Source organism: Heterodontus francisci, chromosome 1 (assembly GCF_036365525.1).
Source record: "Heterodontus francisci isolate sHetFra1 chromosome 1, sHetFra1.hap1, whole genome shotgun sequence".
NCBI lineage: Eukaryota > Metazoa > Chordata > Chondrichthyes > Heterodontiformes > Heterodontidae > Heterodontus > Heterodontus francisci.
Window position 1 is genome coordinate 180,487,115 of NC_090371.1, and position 18,732 is coordinate 180,505,846.

Below are 18,732 nucleotides of genomic sequence, written 5' to 3' on the forward strand. Positions count from 1 at the left end.
TTATTTTTTTTACCCAATCTCATCTCCAACAAGAGAATCTAACCATCTGCCCTTGACATTCAATGGCATTCTGATCGCTGAATTCCCCCACTGTCAACATCCTGGGGTTACCATTGACCAGAAACTGAACTGGAGTAGCCATATGAATACCGTGGCTACAAGAGCAGGTCAGAGGGTAGGAATCCTGCGCAAGTAACTCACTTCCTGACTCCCCAGTGCCTGTTCACCTTCTACAAGACACAAGTCAGGAGTGTGATAGAATACTCTCCACTTGTCTGGATGGGTGCAGCTCCAACAACACTCAAGAAGCTCGATACCATCCAGGACAAAGCACCCACTTGATTGGCACCCCATCTACGAATATTCACTCCCTCCACCACCGACGCATAGTGGCAGCAGTGTGTACCATCTACAAGATGCACTGCAGCAACGCACCAAGGCTCCTTAAATAGCACCTTCCAAACCGGCGACCTCTACCACCTAGAAGGGCAAGGGCAACAGATGCATGGGAACACCACCACCTGCAAGTTCCTATCCAAGCCACACACCATCCTGACTTGGAAATATGTCATTGTTCCTTCACTGTTGCTGAGTCAAAATCCTGGAACTCCCTTCTTAACAGCACTATGGATGTACCTACCCCAATTGGACTGCAGCGGTTCGAGAAGGTGGCTCGCCACCACCTTAAGGGCAATTAGGGATGAGCTAAAAATGCTTTCGTAGCCAGCGATGCCCATATGCCACGAACAAATGAAGAATCAGCTCCCCATTTATCTATCTAACATTGTCAACACACAAGGGAAAAAAGGCTTTGGATACTCCAACAGGAAGCCGAGATGCAATACTGCATTCTTCTAATAAACCATCTATCCAGAAAAGAATCCATGTCTAGCTTCATTCTTCACCATTTGGCTTGGATCTGAATTAACCATGTGTTCAGTACTGCTGTCGGGATGTTGTCAGGGCCCATAGCCCTTATTGTATCCAGTGCATTAGGCCATTTCTTTAGATCATGTGAAGTGAATGGTATTGGCTAAAGACTGGCAGCTGTGATGCTGGGGACTTTGGGAGGTGGCCAAGATGGATTATCTGCTCGGCACCTCTGGCTGAAGATGGCTGCAAATGTGTCAGCCTTGTCTTTTGCATTGACATGTTGGGCTGCACCATCTTTGAGGTTGGGGATGTTGTGGAGCATTGTCCACCACCATTCATGACTGGATCTGGCAGGACAGCGGAGCTTTGATCTAATCTGTTGGTTGTGGGATCGCTTAGCTCTGTTGCGTGATGCTTCTGCTGTTTAGCATGCATGTTGTCCTGTGCTGTAGTTTCACCAGGTTGGCACCTCACTTTTAGGTAGGCCTAGTGCTGTTCCTGGCATGTTCTCCTGCACTCTTCGTTGAACCAGGGTTGGTCCCCTGGCTTGATGATGATGGTAGAATGGGGGGTTGTGCGGGCCATGAAGTTACAGGTAGTAGTGGAAAGCAGTTCTGCTGATAGCCCACAGCGCCTCATTAATGTCCAGTTTTGAGCTGCAAGATCTGTTCTGAATCTGTCCCTTTTAGCACGATAGTAGTGCCACACACATGATGGAGGGAATGCTAAGTGTGAAAATGGGAGTTCATCTCCATAAGTACTGTGCGATGGTCAGGCATACCAGTACTGTTATGAACAGATGCATGTACGACAGGTAGATTGGTGAGGACGAGTTCAAGTAGGTTTGTCCCTCTTGTCGGTCCTCCTGCCACAGGCCTAGTCTAGCAGCAATGTCTTTCAGTATTCGGACAGCTGAGTCATTTCTGGTGTTACGGAGCCACTCTTGGTGATGTACATTGAAGCCCCACACCCAGTGTACATTCTGTGCACTTGCTTTCTTCGGTGCTGCTTCCGAGTAGTGGTCATTGTGGAGGAGCACTGATTCATTTGAGGGAGGATGGTAGGTGGTCATCAGGTGGTTTCCTTGCCCATGTTTGACTTGTCATGAGGTTTGGATTCAATGTTGAGAACTCCCAGGACCCCTCACTCCCAACTGTGCACCACTGTGCCGCCACCTCTGATGGTACAGGACTCTGCAAGTGCGATTCTGCTAGTCCCACTCCCCTGCGACTTTTTTAACCTTCCATATCCCTTTTGAAAGCCCCAATTGAATCTGCCTCCACCACCCTCTCAGGTAGTGCATTCCAAATCCTCACCACTTGCTGCATTTTTATTTTATGTGCTTCTCATGTCACCTTTGGTGCTTTTTGCCAATCGCCTTAAATCTATGTCCTTTGACTTTCAATGTTTTTGCCTGAAGGGAAGAGTTTCTCTTTCTCTGCTGTGTCCAGACCCCTCATGATTTTGTACATCTCTATCAAATCTCCTCTCAACCTTCTCTAAGGAGAATAACCCCAGCTTTGCCAATCTATCCATGTAAATGAAGTTCCTCATCCCTTGAACTATTCTTGTAAATCGTTTCTGTACCCTCTCCAAAGCCTTCACATCCTTCCTGAAGTGCAGTGCCCAGAATTGAACACAATACTCCAGTTCAGGCCGAACCAACCAGTGTTTTATAAAGGTTCTTCATAATGTCCTTGCTTTTGTGCTCTGTGCCTCTATTATTAAAGCCAGGATCCAGTATGCTTTATTTACCACTTTCTCAACCTGCCCTGCCAGCTTCAATAATTTGTGCATGTTTACCCCCAGGTCCCTCTGCTCTTGCACTTCTCTTAGAATTGTACCCTTTATTTTATAATGCCTCGCCTCGTTCTTCCTACCAAAACGTATCACTTCACATTTCTCTGCATTAAATTTCATCTGCCGCGTGTTTGTCCCATTCCACCAGCCTATCTATGTCCTCGAGAAGTCTATCACTGTCCTCTTCACAGTTCACTGTACTTGCAAGTTTTGTGTCATTTGTAAATTTTGAAATTGTGCCTTGCACACCGAGGTCCAGGTTGTTAATATATATCAAAAGCAGTGGTCCTGGGGAACACCACTGTATACCTTCCTCCAGTCCGAAAAACATCCTTTTACTGCTATCTCTTTCATTCCATCGGCCTCAACTTTGCTGAGAAGCCTATAGTGTGGCACTGTATCGAATACCTTTTTGGAGGTCACCATTCCTGTTTCTGATGATATTTTTTTTTGGAAAAAATGTTGGTTAATTTCTCTGCTGTCACCTCTTCAGCTTCCTTTGGTGTTTTCTAATTTTAATCTCATTAATTTTTGCTTCATACAATTTCTTTTCAAATATTTTTCTCCAGCAGTGGTTCGTTGATACCTTTTTAGTTACTTCCTACAATTTCATTTTGAATTTCCTCTATTTAAAAACTGATACTAAATATTTTTTGAACATCTCTACCAATCCCTCACTCTAAGGTGCAAGATTGTTTTCTCGTCTCTAAATGCCCTTTTACCTGTCCTTTTGCTTATAAATTCTTGTACAAAAGGCTTTGTTTTCCTTCGTATTGACTTTGTTCTTTCAAAACCTCTTGGTCGTTATAAACACAGTCTGAATTCTTCTTACATTGGTCACAGTTTTCTTTGTATTAACCAGCCCTAATATTGACTATCTGCCTTGTAAGATTATTTGTTCTGACCTTGAAGTGTGCTCAACCTCCAATATCCATGGGAATAAAGATGGAAAAATGCAATTAAGTACAGTATACCTTACTAGTAATTGATATTGACAGAGGTCTTGCCAATGGGCAAGGAAAGAGCTGCTTTTCAGGTTCATTCAACTTAACACATTTTTTTTTTAGCTGGAAGCTAATAACGTTTCTCTTATCAAGAGTGAGCAAGCCAGTCATCGTTTGTGTACATATAGGCTATTCATCTTGTGCGTGCGACACATACATAGCTTTTTCTTGCTGTTCATGTACAGCACCATCAGGTTGTGTTCATCTGTCTTGCTGTCTTGACCAGTAAATCCATATTCCTCCACTCCCTTCAAAGCTTTGTTTCTGTCCTCTTCCCATATCCTTTTATAGTCAGTTTCCAGATTCCTATTGCCCCACTGACTGACTTACCCATATTAGAGGTTTTATTTTATATTTTAGTCATTTGCTGGGTTGAAATGATGTTTCTGGTTTTAGGAGAAAAGATAATTTTAAGCACAGATCTGTCCACCCACACTCACTACCCACAATTTATTCCTGCCATCCAAGTGATGGGTTCGTTTTGATATTTTCTTTTTTTTGGAGGTTGACCTCTTCTGAGCTTTAGCGCTGTCAGATTATGGATAGTGCATTCAAACAGAATATAATTATAAATTGACTGAATGATATGTAGTTGTCAGCTGGACTCAAGGTGGTGGTAGTCACCTGAGAGACAGAAGCCACAAGTCCCATACTAAGACTTGTTTTACACCCATGTACAATAAGTAGACCTTAAGCATACATTGAGTTGAGGATTTAATATGGTGTGGAAGATGAGAGGTTCTGGGATATAAACCTTTTAAAAATAAATAAATTAGTTCTGTCATCAATGCTAAAAGAGGCACAGGTATATAGAATGTGTGGTTTCTTGGAGCTAGTCTTGCCAACTTTGTTCTTGATCTAAAACTAGCTTGCGCATCTTGTTTTGTGAAGGCAGTGTTAAAGCTTTGGTTATTGGAGTGAAAAATGTAAATAATATATTGGAAAAAATTATCTTGCATGTGCTAATACAAGAAAGTAGGAACAATAAAAATGTGTTCATGCAGAAAAGTAAATGGGAGTCATTAAGTACATTTGAGGGTTTGTCGATAAACGGTTCCAAAAGAATTGCTCATCAGTATGACCTTGCTTCCTTTTAGAATCTTTCTCTTCAATTAACTCAGGCTTGACTTTCACAAATAATTCATTAGTGCAGATATCTATAACACTGGTTGAAGTTGCACATGGAAGCTGGTGAATATAATCTTTTTTGCTTCTGTTATCTTTATGTTGGATTTTCTCTCTGCTTCTCCATTTTTGACTTGCTCCCATCACCAGCTGTCACCACACCCCCTCCCCCCCCCCCCCCCCCCCCTGTCCACACCTCCCTGTTCTAACTTGCTAACTTTTTTTTTGCTTCTTGCTTTTACTCCTTTTCTGCTGGATGTTATAGTGGAGAAAAGCTCTCTTTTTTTTCTCTTTCCATAGATGCTGCCAGACTTGCTGAGTATTCCAGCATTTTCTGTTTTTATCTCCAATTTCCAGCATTCGCAGTATTTTGCTTTTAAGGACATTTTATCAGAGAATTATGACCTGGAACTTGATGCCTGAAAGAGTGGTGGAATCCTCTTTCCAAGGGGAATTGGATATATACTTGAAAAGGGCAACAGGGAAAGAGCTCTTTCAGTGAGTCAGCACAGACGTGATGTGCTGTAGAATTCTGATTTTCAGCAATTTGTGGATTTGTACATTGTCACTTGTGGTGAGATTGCTCAGTTATAGGGTGACTGGTTTATGAATGTGTTTTCCATTATAAGTATGCACATAGGCATTTATTATGAGGCAAAGATTGACATGAAGAGAGCACCAATAGAAAGTAAAGTTTTGTAGATGGGAAGTGGGTACAAATTTTTACTGTACAGAAGTATATATATGTGGTAGTGCATTGCATTTGTACAGGCATAAAATTGGGCACTGACTGAGTACAGTGTTTCTCATGTAGGTTTAAAAAAAATCTAGCTAATCTCTTGTAGCATTGCTCACAGTCTGAGGTCTCGAGAATGATCGTAATGTTTAACTGCTCATCAGACCTGTCTTTTCAGGCCATTGCTCATGCACTTCCAAGATATGTCATGAAGTCAATTGGAAGATAATTATTGTGGTGGAAAGGATTTTCTTGACTGGCAGTAGCTTGGCTCTGTTCTTTACTCAACAGCCTCTGTGAGTTGTTTCAAGATCAGGAAATGACTTTTTAAATATATATTTGGTGGTGCTTTATAAGTAGTAAGACTGACTCCCTCACTACATTAATACTAGGTGGTCTCCTGTAGCAGTCTACAATCCCTGGCTTCTTCCATTAAGACCACCCCTGAAGTACTCCCAATGAAGAAACAATTGTGAGATTGACCAACACTAAAGCTGCTGAATATGTGGTGAATATTGGTAATTCCAACATGTAATTTTCATGGTGGTATTAGACATATCTTCCTTTCCCAGCACGTGCACATTTAAAACTGGCTTGGGATTATTTTTAATGTTGTTTTCACAGAATCATATCTATCAGCCATTGCACCATACTCCTCCATTATCATTCCTTTGTATGTCCTGTCACAATGGCAGGACAAGCATGCCAAAGATGGGGGCACTGTAATGCGCAGTTGGAGTTGAATTGCCCTGGGAGTCCTCAACGTTGAGTCGAAATCCATGGAGTTTCATGGCTTCAGTTCAAATGTGGGCAAGGAAACCTCCTGCTGATAACGACATACTGCCCCCAACTGATTTTTTTCCTCAAATTATGTGCTTGTTAGAAGATACAAGACTGAATCTTTTTTAGTAGAGGAAGTAATTTATATTTGCACATAAGTTATCATATGTTCATTAAGTTTTAGGGTCATATTTTAAATACAATTATGTATCAAAAGTTCATTCAGTTTCAGATGTCAGCAACATAATAAGATTTACACGAGCAAACATTGGAGTAGACTGTTGGGACCTTACAAAATCAGTATTTTTCAATATCGTGCTCTTATTGCTCAAGTCTATATCATTTGTATACACCAAGAACAGAAATGGACCCAGCACTGGCACCTCTGGTTTTCTTGCTTTTAGTGGATGTGGGTGTCGCTTGCAAAGACAGCATTTGTTGCCCATCCCTAATTACCCTTGAGAAGGTGGTGGTGAGCTGCCTTCTTGAACTGCTGCAGTCTATGTGGTGTAGGCACAATGCTGTCAGTAAGGGAGTTCTAGGTTTTTGATCCCGCGGCAGTGAATGAACGATAGAGTTCCAAATCAGGGTGGTGTGTGACTTGGAGGGGAACTTTCAAATGGTGGTGTTCCCATGCATCTGCTGCCCTTGTTCATCTAGCTGGTAGAGGTCGCAGATTTGGGAGGTGCTGTTGAAGGAGGCTTGGTGAATTGCAGTGCATCTTGTGTATGGTACATACTTCTGCCACTGTGTGCCTGTGGCAGAGGGAGTGAATGTTTTAAGGTGATGGATGGGGTACTGATCAAGGGGACTTCCTTCTTGTGGATGGAGTTGAGCTTCTTTAGTGTTGTTGGAGCTGTACTCATCCAGGCGAGTGGAGAGTATTCCATCACATGCCTGATTTGTGCCTTGGAGATGGTGGACAGACTTTGGGGAGTCAGGAGGTGAGTTACTTGCTGCAGAATTCCTAGCCTCTGACCTGCTCTTGTAGCCACGGTATCTATACGGATGGTCCAGTTCAGTTTTTGGTCAATGGTAACCCCCAGGCCATTGCCATTTTCAAGGGGAGATGGTTAGATTCTCTCTTGTTGGAGATTGTCATTGCCTGGCACTTTTTTGTGGTGTGAATGTAACTTGCTACTTAGCAGTCCAAGCCTGAATGTTGTCCAGGTCTTGCTGCACATGGACACTTGTTTCTTCAGTATCTGAGGAGTCGTGAATAGTACTGAACACTGTGCAATCATCAGCGAACATCCCCATTTCTGACCTTCTGATGGAGGGAAGGTCATTGATGAAGCAGCTGAAGATGGCTGGGCCTTGGACACTACCCTGAGGAACTCCTGCAGCGATGTCATGGAACTTAGATATTTGGCCTCCTACAACCACAACCGTCTTCCTGTTGTGCTAGGTATGACTCCAACCGGCGGAGAGTTTCCCCCTGATGCACATTAACTTCAATTTTGCTCTGGCTCCTTGATGCCTCACTCAGTCCAATGCTGCCTTGATGTTAAGGGCAGTCACTCACCTCACCACTTGACTTCAGCCCTTTTATGTATGTTTGGACCAAGGCTGTAATGAGGTCAGAAGTTGACTAGCCCTGGCAGAACCCAAACAGAGCATTGTGCAAGTTATTTTTGAGTAAGTGTCACTTGATAGCACTGTCAATGATACCTTCCATCACTTTGCTGATGATCAAGAATAGACTGATGGGTCAATAATTGGATTGAATTTGCCCTGCTTTTTGTGGCGAGGACATACTTGGGCAATTTTCCACATTCTCGTAGATGCCAGTGAAGTAGCTCTACTGAACCAGCTTGGCTAGGGGCGCGGCTAGTTCTGGAGCCCAAGTCTTCAGCGCTTCTGCAGGGATGTTGTCAGGGCCGATAGCCTTTGCTTTTCTGCCACACTTCCAATCCTTCAATTTGATCATCGCCCATTAATTGTTTCCTGTCTATCAATCAACTTTCTATCCGTGCTGGTGCATTTTATGTTCTATTGTATATGCCCGCAATTTTTTTTTAAACAAGTTTTCTGTGAAGCATTTTAGTCAATGCCTTCTGAAAATCGGTGATAACATTTTGATATCTAAACAATCAGACTAACAGAGAATCCCTCAGAATTATAGGGGGGGGGGGGTGGTGGTTTGAAGCTGTTGTGGAAGCAGAGCACATACTCCTATTTAAAAAAAAAAATGAATTGGTAGTTCCTTGAGAGAGAGCAATATTAAAGGATATAGAGAGGAAGTGGGATTGGACTAGATGGATGTGGAGAAGCACATGGGCTAAATGAGCAAGTAGTCTGTTTCTGTGTTGTAACTTTCATTGATTTCAATAAAACCTCAACTTGCTTGCACTCTTCTTCCCACTGCTGACCCCCCCCCCAAGTTTTTTGATCAGTGATCTTTTTACGTTAGGATTTGTGTCAATTATTCTCAGATATACTGATTAGAAATTTTCTTCTGGGTTGTTCTGTATGTCTTGTCAAGCAAGGTAAATTCTATTTAGAATAAAGAACAGTACAGCACAGGAACAGGCCATTCGGCCCTCCAAGCCTGCGCCGATCTTGATGCCTGCCTAAACTAAAACCTTCTGCACTTCCGAGGACCGTATCCCTCTATTCCCATCCTATTCATGTATTTGTCAAGATGCCTCTTAAACGTCATTATCGTACCTGCTTCCACCATCTCCCCCGGCAGCAAGTTCCAGGCACTCACTACCCTCTGTGTAAAGAACTTGCCTCGCACATCCCCTCTAAACTTTGCCCCTCTCACCTTAAACCTATGTCCCCTAGTAACTGACTCTTCCACCCTGGGAAAAAGCTTCTGACTATCCACTCTGTCCATGCCGCTCATAACTTTGTAAACCTCTATCATGTCACCCATCCACCTCCGTCGTTCAGTGAAAACAATCCGAGTTTATCCAACCTCCTCATAGCTAATGCCCTCCAGACCAGGCAACATCCTGGTAAACCTCTTCTGTACCCTCTCCAAAGCCTCCACGTTCTTCTGGTCGTGTGGCGACCAGAATTGCACGCAATATTCTAAGTGTGGCCTAACTAAAGTTTTGTACAGCTGCAGCATGACTTACCAATTTTTATACTCTACGCCCCGACCGATGAAGGCAAGCATGCCGTATGCCTTCTTGACTACCTTATCCACCTGCGTTGCCACCTTCAGTGACCTGTGGACCTGTACGCCCAGATCTCTCTGCCTGTCAATACACCTAAGGGTTCTGCCATTTACTGTATACCTCCCACCTGCATTAGACCTTCCAAAATGCATTACCTCACATTTGTCCGAATTAAACTCCATCTGCCATTTCTCCGCCCAAGTCTCCAACCGATCTATATCCTGCTGTATCCTCTGACAATCCTCATCATTATCCGCAACTCCACCAACCTTTGTGTCATCCGCAAACTTACTAATCAGACCAGCTACATTTTCCTCCAAATCATTTATATATACTGCAAAGGTCCCAGCACTGATCCCTGCAGAACACCACTAGTCACATCCCTCCATTCAGAAAAGCACCCTTCCACTGCTACCCTCTGTCTTCTATGACAGAGCCAGTTCTGTATCCATCTTGCCAGCTCACTTCTGATCCCGTGTGACTTCACCTTTTGTACCAGTCTGCCATGAGGGACCTCGTCAAAGGCTTTACTGAAGTCCATATAGATAACAATATTCCGCATTATCCAAGGTTCCTAAAACTTGCCAAACCTATCCTTCTTCCTCACAGGAACATGCCGGTCCTGGATTCTAATCAACTGACGTTTGAAAGACTCCCACATGTCAGATGTTAATTTACCCTCAAACAGCCGACCCCAATCTAAATTCTTCAGTTCCTGCCTAATATTGTTATAATTAGCCTTCCCCCAATTTAGCACCTTCACCCGAGGACTACTATCCTTATCCACAAGTACCTTAAAACTTATGGAATTATGGTCACTGTTCCTGAAATGCTCCCCTACTGAAACTTCGACCACCTGGCTGGGCTCATTCCCCAATACCAGGTCCAGTACGGCCCCATCCCGAGTTGGACTATCTACATATTGTTTCAAGAAGCCTCCTGGATGCTCCTTCCAATTCTGCCCCATCTAAGCCCCTAGCACTAAGTGAGTCCCAGTCAATATAGGGGAAGTTAAAATCACCCACCACTACAACCCTGTTACCTTTTACATCTTTCCATAATCTGTCTACATATCTGCTCCTCTACCTCCCGCTGGCTGTTGGGAGGCTTGTAGAAAACCCCCAACATCGTGACTGTACCCTTCCTATTTCTGAGCTCCACCCATATTGCCTCGCTGCACGACCCCTCCGAGGTGTCCTCCCGTAGTACAGCTGTGATATTCTCCTTAATAAGTAATGCAACATTATTTGTTTTTAAAAACTGCCACATAATGGAGCTTTTATTGAAAACCAGCATTGCATCATGCATTGCAATCATTTCCTGATTTGTAATGCTTTGCTTTTCCAAACAAACTGGTACATCCAGGTTCCAGGCCTCAAGTTAGTTTTGTTGAACATCAAAGGTGAACATTTCAGCTTCTGAAGTTCAATAATGTTGACTTGTGCTTTTCAGATTTGTTTTTCAGTCTGCTGTTTCTGATTTGTACCCTATTTATGACAGCAGATCAGCTTCGACAGAAAACTTCTCCAACAAATCTAATGTTGCTCAGCCTTCCCTGTAAATGGCAGAGAGGAATATAAACAACAGCCGTTGAGCTAAATGATAAAGCACACCTACCTGCTTACCTCATGCAGACATTGAAGTGAGGGAGCTTTGTGACTGACTTCTATGTGCCTTTCCTAGCTGTGAGATATAATTTGAGGTTTTCAAAATTGTGAAAGAATTAAACTCAGTCCAAGTGGGTAGGTTATTTGTGCTAGATAGGCTGGTGAGAATCAGTAGGTACAAGTATAAGTTACAAAAGCATAGAACTAGCTTAGATGCTAGGTGGCACATTTTTTTGGGAGGAAACATCTACAACCTTTGGAGTAAGTTGCCAGCTTGGGCAGTGTGTGCGGATTCGCAGTAAGCATTGAAAAGGGTGCTGGAAGAGTTTGAGAGTGGCAAACATCTTTACACAATGAAGGAAAGTGGGTCATTGAGGGTTGTGATCTCCTGGAGCTTGCTTGATCACCTTTGGGGTCAGAAGTATTTTCTAGAGGTATTTCCTAAATTGGCCTAAACGTTTTACGTCCCAATTTTTAACCTCTTAGGAAATTACTTGGCTGCAGAGGCGGTAAGGAATGGAGGTGATGTGTGGAAGTTACACCATGCCTGGACAGGGCAGGCTTGATGAACGAGTTTGTGTTTCCCTTATCTTTCTCATTTTTGCATGAGATTACTCTGGAGAAGACCATGGAGAGATCTTCAAATGAAGATGAAGTCTATTCGGGGATAGGGAGTCAGTGGAGCTTGGCGACAACAGAGATGCTGAACTGTGAATTAAGACTTGGGTTACAGATTTTTAGATTAGCTGGAACTTCTGAAGGGGAGACTCATGAGAAGATGTTCAAGAAATTAATTACAGACTGATGTTACAGACTGACGTTACCCACTGACCAAATTTATGGCACTCATTAGACTTTCAATCTTCATTTCACTTGCATTGTGTAGCCTTTACCACATTCAAGTGTGCTCCATCTTCTCTTCCCTGCCCTATGACTCATCCTCTCCCTTCACTTGGGAGCATATTTAAACAAAAAAATTAAATTTGTGTTTAATGCTGTATAAAAATTTGAGAGTGAGTTTTAGGCAATACTTCAGTCTTGTGGTTCGGCATATTTTCATTCTAGATGCTTAATTGAATTGTTGAGTTGTTACTTGTTGGCAACCATCTGATCTACATGTGAACTGGAAGAGTTTGCATTTTAAATTCATCTGTAAGAGGAAAACAGTGAGGCATAATCTATTGCATTATATTGACCAGAGATTTTTTCCCCTAGTCTTAATAGGAATGCCAAAGGAAAAATATGATCCAAAAGATCCACGGAGAATATATGCAATCATGTCATTAGAAGAGGCAGCCAATGGGAAGAAATCACATTGGGCAGAATTAGAAATCTCGGGTGAGTAGATATGGCTTTTGAATGTTGCTTTGTTTTTTTTGTGCAGTGAGAGTTTTATACCATGTGTGTACAGCTATTTGAAGGGGTGAATGTGAATGTTCCATTCAGGTGGTGAAATTTTGAAATATGAAAATTCAATTTTAAGTTAAATTTTGGGCTTAGTGTTCATGTCCTAATTTCAGAATCACCTTGGCTTTCTGTATGTTTATCAGTACATAGAAAATAGGAGCAGGAGTAGGCCATTCGGCCCTTCGAGCCTGCTCCGCCATTCATTATAATCATGGCTAATCATACAACTCCTTCTTGAAAACATACAATGTTTTGGCCTCAACTGCTTTCTGTGGTAGCAAATTCAACAGGCTCACCACTCTCTGGGTGAATAATTTCTCCTCTTCTCAGTCCTGAAAGGTTTACAGTGCAGTACAGTCTACCAGTCTTTGAGTAAACTCACTGCACTGTGGGGTCTGTTGCTTTGCATATGTGCAGTCTGACAAGTGACCATTTGGCTAATAAACTTGAGCAAAATCATGTCATGCCTTTAAAGCAGCATTTACTGGCCCCAGGAAGAAAGACAACAGTTTGGAGAACTGAAAATCAGGGCTCCTGGTCTTAAAGATAAACCTGCACTTTTTTTCAATGTTGCCGCCAGCTATGCAAGACCTGCACTATGGAAGATGGCAGCATAAGGATAATATGAAAGCAGCTGTTGTTGCCATAAGATATGCAGGCATTATGCTTGAAAATGCTGTTGGGTCTAATCCATGAAAATGGCCACTTCAGCAAAGTACCAAAAGGTTAACTGCGTTCTCTGACCCGTACCACAGCAAGTTCTGGTGCCTGCAGGGTAGAAGGAGAGAAAAGGAGAAAGTTAAAGGAAACAAAATGAGTGCTTTTTTTTTTAAACACCCCTTGAATCAAATATTGTATTCAGGGCACATTGACATGTGTCTCTCAAGAGAATTGGTAAGTAAGTAATAGGGTGACTTTTTAAAATAAAAGCATGATGGTGAGTAACTCCTGTGCTTGAAGTCCCAGATTACCATTCTCTGCATTGAGCAGAGAGTAAATTACATCCAGATAGTAATCTGTGCCCTAAAAAGGTGCCTTAACTACAATCTTGGAAGATCCTCACCTGTGGCACTGTTTTTTTACAGCAGCCAGCCTTGTGATCAGTTAGTGCCAGTTTTGTCTTGTGGGTTTGCAAGCAATGGTATGGTATCTAAAATGATATTTAGCTCTTTGGCTATTTTTCATTTAAAGATGGAGTGCTTTTTAAAAAATCTGATGTGCACATTTGCTCAATTGCTCAGTAGATTAAATGTAGTATATTATATATCTCTGAGATGTCCTGGCTTCCATCCAAGATCTCTGTTAAACTGGCTGTTCTTAGCTGTGACATTAGTACAAATGGTATAGGTGGCATCTGCAGTCCTAGGGGAAAAATTCAACTAGGTTTCTACTTCTGTCCAGTGTCTGTGCGTCAGATAGGGGTGGATTGGGCCCTGCTGTGATGTTCCATCACCCCACCCAATTCCCCTAGCAATGCAAGATTCCAACCAACAATCACTACTAACACGCAATAATTATGCTTGGTAGAATGAAGGTTAAAGCAATGCTACTTGAACATGTTCTGGCCATGTAAAGGGGCAATGACCCTATACAAGAAAGCTAGCTGATTTTAAATGCTCAAATTAACTTTGGAGTCTCATGTATGCATGAATATTTTTAAGTTCCAATCCAGGAAAATTCACAAGTTTTTTCTTTGTATTGTTAAATTCCATTTTTTCCTCATGCAGGTAAAGTGAGGAGCTTGAGTACTTCACTGTGGTCTTTAACACACTTGACTGCACTGCACCTGAATGACAACAACCTTGCACGCATTCCACCTGATATTGCCAAGCTCCATAATCTAGTTTACTTGGATCTATCATCTAATAAACTGCGCAGTTTACCAGCTGAGCTTGGAAACATGGTGTCACTCAGGTAAGTGACAAAGACCAATTTCTCTACAAGCACTTTTGCAACTGCAAATCAGAAGTTCTCATGGGCCAGTTCCGTTAGTAGAAATGAACAGCTACAAAATGAAAAACTTGTCGAGATTATCTTTACTTTTCCTGATGAACTATTCACCAATTCAATCCTGAAATATGTGTGTCTGTGTACATGGCTATATTCATGACTGATGTTTTACAACCACACATAAGTCCCGTTTCCCTCTCACCCCTGTGCTCACTGACCCACATTGACTCCCAGTTGAGCAACATCTTGATTTTAAAATTCTCATCCTTGGTTTCAGGTCCTTCCTTAGCTTCGCCCCTCCCTATCACTTTAATCTCTTTCAGTTGCACAACCCTCAGATGTCTGCTGTCATCTAACTATGGCTCCTTCAGTATCCCCAGTTGTAATCACTCTGCCATTGGTGGCTGTGCCTTCAGTTACCTAGATCCTAAACTCTGGAATTCTCTCCTTACACCACGCCACCTCGTTTTTCTCCTTTTAAAGACACTCCTTTAAAACTTACCCCTTTGACCAAGCTCTTCATCACCTGACCTCATTTTTCTCGTGACCCAGCATCGTATTTTGTTTTATAATGCTCCTTTGAAGTGCCTTGGGACATTTTATTACATTAGAGGTGCTATATAAATATGAGTTGTTGTATAAAGATGATTGCCATAAGACTTTAACTTGCATGGTCTGTGTTTTTTTTTTTGGCTTCAGTGTTTGAGGGTTGTCTTTAGGATGATTTAAAGCACTATCTTGGATTTATGAATAAATAATTCAAATAATCAAGCTGGGAAGAAGTCCTTTTCTCCTGTCCCAAATGTTCCTGTGGCTGAGTGCACATTGTTCTGTCTTTGACTAGTAAAAATGAAAGTTGGATCTGTCTGGTTTCTGACTACATATCAACTTAGTAATGAGGCATTTGGATCTGCGATTCTCTTTTTAGCTTTTTCCTTTTGTTGTAGTTGCTCATCAGAAGACTTAAAAATGAAACTATACCAATTCAGAAGTCCCAGGAAATGAATGGATACATAAAGCCTGGTGAGACATGAATGCAAAGTGCATTGAAACCTAAAACTTAAATCTCATAGAAAAGAAGTCTCTCTCCTATGCATCTACGGAATTGGAGGTGTGTACTAGAGTTCTGGAAGAATGCATTCTTGATAAATGCAACATCGCCAAGAAATATGCCCAAGTATTAATTCAAAAGTTGCAGTGAAAAGCCAAGAAACTTAAAACCTACTCCGAAAACTAGCCAATAACATCCATAGCTTGAGGTATACAAGTCTCTGACTTAGATATCTGAAAGGAAATCAGTCCGACTGTATGGAACTCATAAAACTTGAAATGGGAAAGCAGAATTAAATCACATTTACTTAACTTGTACAGGTAATAGTTTTTTTTTTGAGAAAGTGGACTGAAGTCCTCTGTTCAGCCAGGATGACTCTGGGGAAAGGGAGTGTGGGCAATCCATGAGAGGAAAACTAGTTATGGGAAGGCAAAGCATCTGGGGCCGAAGGAAAAAAGAACTGGAAAATCTCCTGGGTGGCTCTGTAAACCATCCTTGGTATGCGAGAATTTTGTAGAACTTAACATATGGTTACATACTAAAAGTCATGTCGAGATAAAGCCTCCTTCAGTTCCCAAACATGTTTTTTTACATTAGAAAAGGTGAAATGTCTTCTGTGTTGAATTGAAAGTGCACTTCTTACTATCATGTAAACATGGTGCATGAGTAGTAATTGAAAGAGTAACCCTGGTAACAAAGAAAGTTGCATTTTTTTTTTAAGCTGCTGGTGGTCCAAGTGGCTCAGTCCACACTTATAGGCCAGTGATGCAGTCTCAGTAGTTTGCTTCTGTGTGAACCCTCCCTAAACTGTCGGGAAAAGCCTGGCAGCCAGAAAATAGTCACAGGATGTAGCTTTCAAATCTTCTGGTGCTATGGAATCAATCCCAAAAGTTAACTGGATGAATTCTGTAACACTGCGAGTGGTGCAGAACTGGCTCTTGAAGCAATGCAATGATATAAATGTAGAAGGCAACAGTACAGGTTGAGTGAGTTGTGGTTGCTTGTGCATATATGAGAGGTTCAGACAAAATATTAGACATAAATTTTCACAAACTACAAAGATATAAAAACATTTGCCATGCAACAAAAAACCCTAATAGAGAGAAACTCTGATCGAAAGCCTCAAGTACAAATTTCTCAAGACCCTAAACTAAGAAGAGCAGTTTTGCAGATCATTGCATCATTTACTAGTCAACATTAGGGACAAAGTGTACAAAGCCACAAGACTCCACCTGCATTAACAGAATCTTGAGTTCATCATCATCTTCTTTGGCCTCCTTGTCTCGAGAGACAATGGGTAAGCGCCTGGAGGTGGTCAGTGGTTTGTTCATCTTAACTCTGACTATTTAAACGTTCCTTTGAAGCTGGGACCCTGCACCAATGGGAAACTCTGTCTGAATGAAGTTGAGATCAGGTGGAATTGTTCCACATGCTTGAGCCTCCAAGACACTTTAGTGGCATTGGGGCCAAGTGTGACTTTTAGCACGTGGATGGCTTTGACCACAGGTTGGACATAGCGCCAGGGCATCCAGGGAGCCAATGCTTCTGGCGACATCCAGCTCACTCCATTTCCATTCAATTCACCCATGATTCTGGCCCTCCTCTCTGCCAGCTACGTGTCTCCAAAACCGACAACACAGTTTCCGAGGTGTAGTTTTGATAACTTAGCTGTTACCACGGATGGGGGAGACCTCCTGAAGGCAAGCATGTCTTAGACTAGAATTGGATCCTGAGACGTTGGCAGCTCCTGCAAAAACTCATGTATTTCACGAAGAGGAGCTGTCTGTCATACTTCAGGTTGTGCATCTGGTGGAAGAAAAACATTGCTAACACCCACCATATGGGATGAACTTCCAAGTACATGTATTGTTGCAGGGTTTGAGGGCAGAAAGCTGCAGCCTGGGTGTGAGCCTGGGACTGCCCTCCCTAAGCAGGAAATCAGAGTTGTGGCAGTGAATTGGTACTTCCTTTTTGTCCTTGAAGTAGTCAAATAAGCTTTCTTTGAATCTTGGTGGGCTTTTCAGGGGGAGGGATCAAAGTGATCAGTCAGTACCATAATGTGAAGGCAATGTTGATAACCAGCGGTTGACCGCTGTCGGAACAAACTGAGTAGGCCTGTCTGGCAAGCAAGATGAGCAGTAACTTTCACCTAGAGCTCTGTCCAATTTGCTGGCCAGGCTTCCTCAGAGGAGCGCCGATAGATTTCCAGGTACAGCAAGTGAGTGGTGTGCTAGATGAAAGCTGGAGTTGCTTTGGTAGGGAGTACACCTACCAAGAATTGAGCACATTAATCCCAGTGGATCTTTGCAGTGGGCCCAGCAGAGTACACCTGCTGACATTTGTGCATCTTCCACTAGTCAGTCGGATCCTTGATCACGAGCATGCTGTCAAGAGTAAGTGGAAAGGACAGTCTGCACATCCAGCTTGCCAAGAACCAGTCTTCACTGCCTCTTGCGTCCAGCTTGCACCGAGCCTGTCGCGATCGTATCTTGCGCAAGAGGTGCAGGGATGGATCCACATAATGGGAGGAGACCGATAACTAGTTAAGTTAGATTTTTCCTGTTTTGTTGTGGATAGGATAATTGTATATATTGTTGGGTAAATATTAGTGTCATAGATGCACAGGAGCAATGTGGTTTGAGGGCTGACTAGTTCTGGAGCGTTGAACTTTAGCATCGTAGCCAAGATGTCATATCGTATAACCTTTACTGTGTCCAGTGCATTTAGCCATTTCTATCTTACTATCACGTGGAGTGAAACAAATTGACTGCACACTGGCATCTATGATGGTTGAAGGCCATGTAGGATATTTCACTTGATGCACTAAACTGGAGATACTTACAGACACTTTACTCTTGACTCTTTCAATCATGCTGGTTGGGAATGAAGGATGTTCATGGAGTCTCCTCCCCATTAATGCCTGATTTGTGCACAACTTCTCTTGACTGGATGTGATGGGGCAGATCTGCAGGATATACTGGGGCTACTTGGCTTACAGTGTGCTGCTTTTAGTGTTTAGCATGTAGGTATCTAATATGGATACAACACAGGGCTATCTGGGGAAGCTCAACTTCCAGTAGATGATGCATATTGAATATTGCTTCACTAATCCCTTTGGAAAATGAAAACTTTTTAGTGGTAGATCTGATAGTGTGATATCATTACACCATCACTCTGTTTACAAAAAAGTCACTCCAACATAGTGGTCGTGACTCTTAACTAAAACCAAGATGTACCGTGATTGCTAATGAAGTATAGATTTAAATTTTAG

General features: G+C 42.3%; 1 protein-coding gene across 3 annotated transcripts in view; it reads left to right on the top strand.

Moving 5' to 3' along the window:
- cnot6l (CCR4-NOT transcription complex, subunit 6-like) overlaps positions 1-18,732 on the top strand; it is a 121,814-nt gene that overhangs the window by 36,851 nt on the left and 66,231 nt on the right. For all 3 annotated transcript variants that reach the window (XM_068039193.1, XM_068039184.1, XM_068039204.1), the window contains exons 2-3: positions 12,269-12,391; positions 14,188-14,374. In XM_068039193.1, coding sequence (XP_067895294.1) covers positions 12,280-12,391; positions 14,188-14,374 — 299 coding nt within the window. In that variant the 5' untranslated portion in view covers positions 12,269-12,279. The remainder of the gene's footprint in view (positions 1-12,268; positions 12,392-14,187; positions 14,375-18,732) is intronic.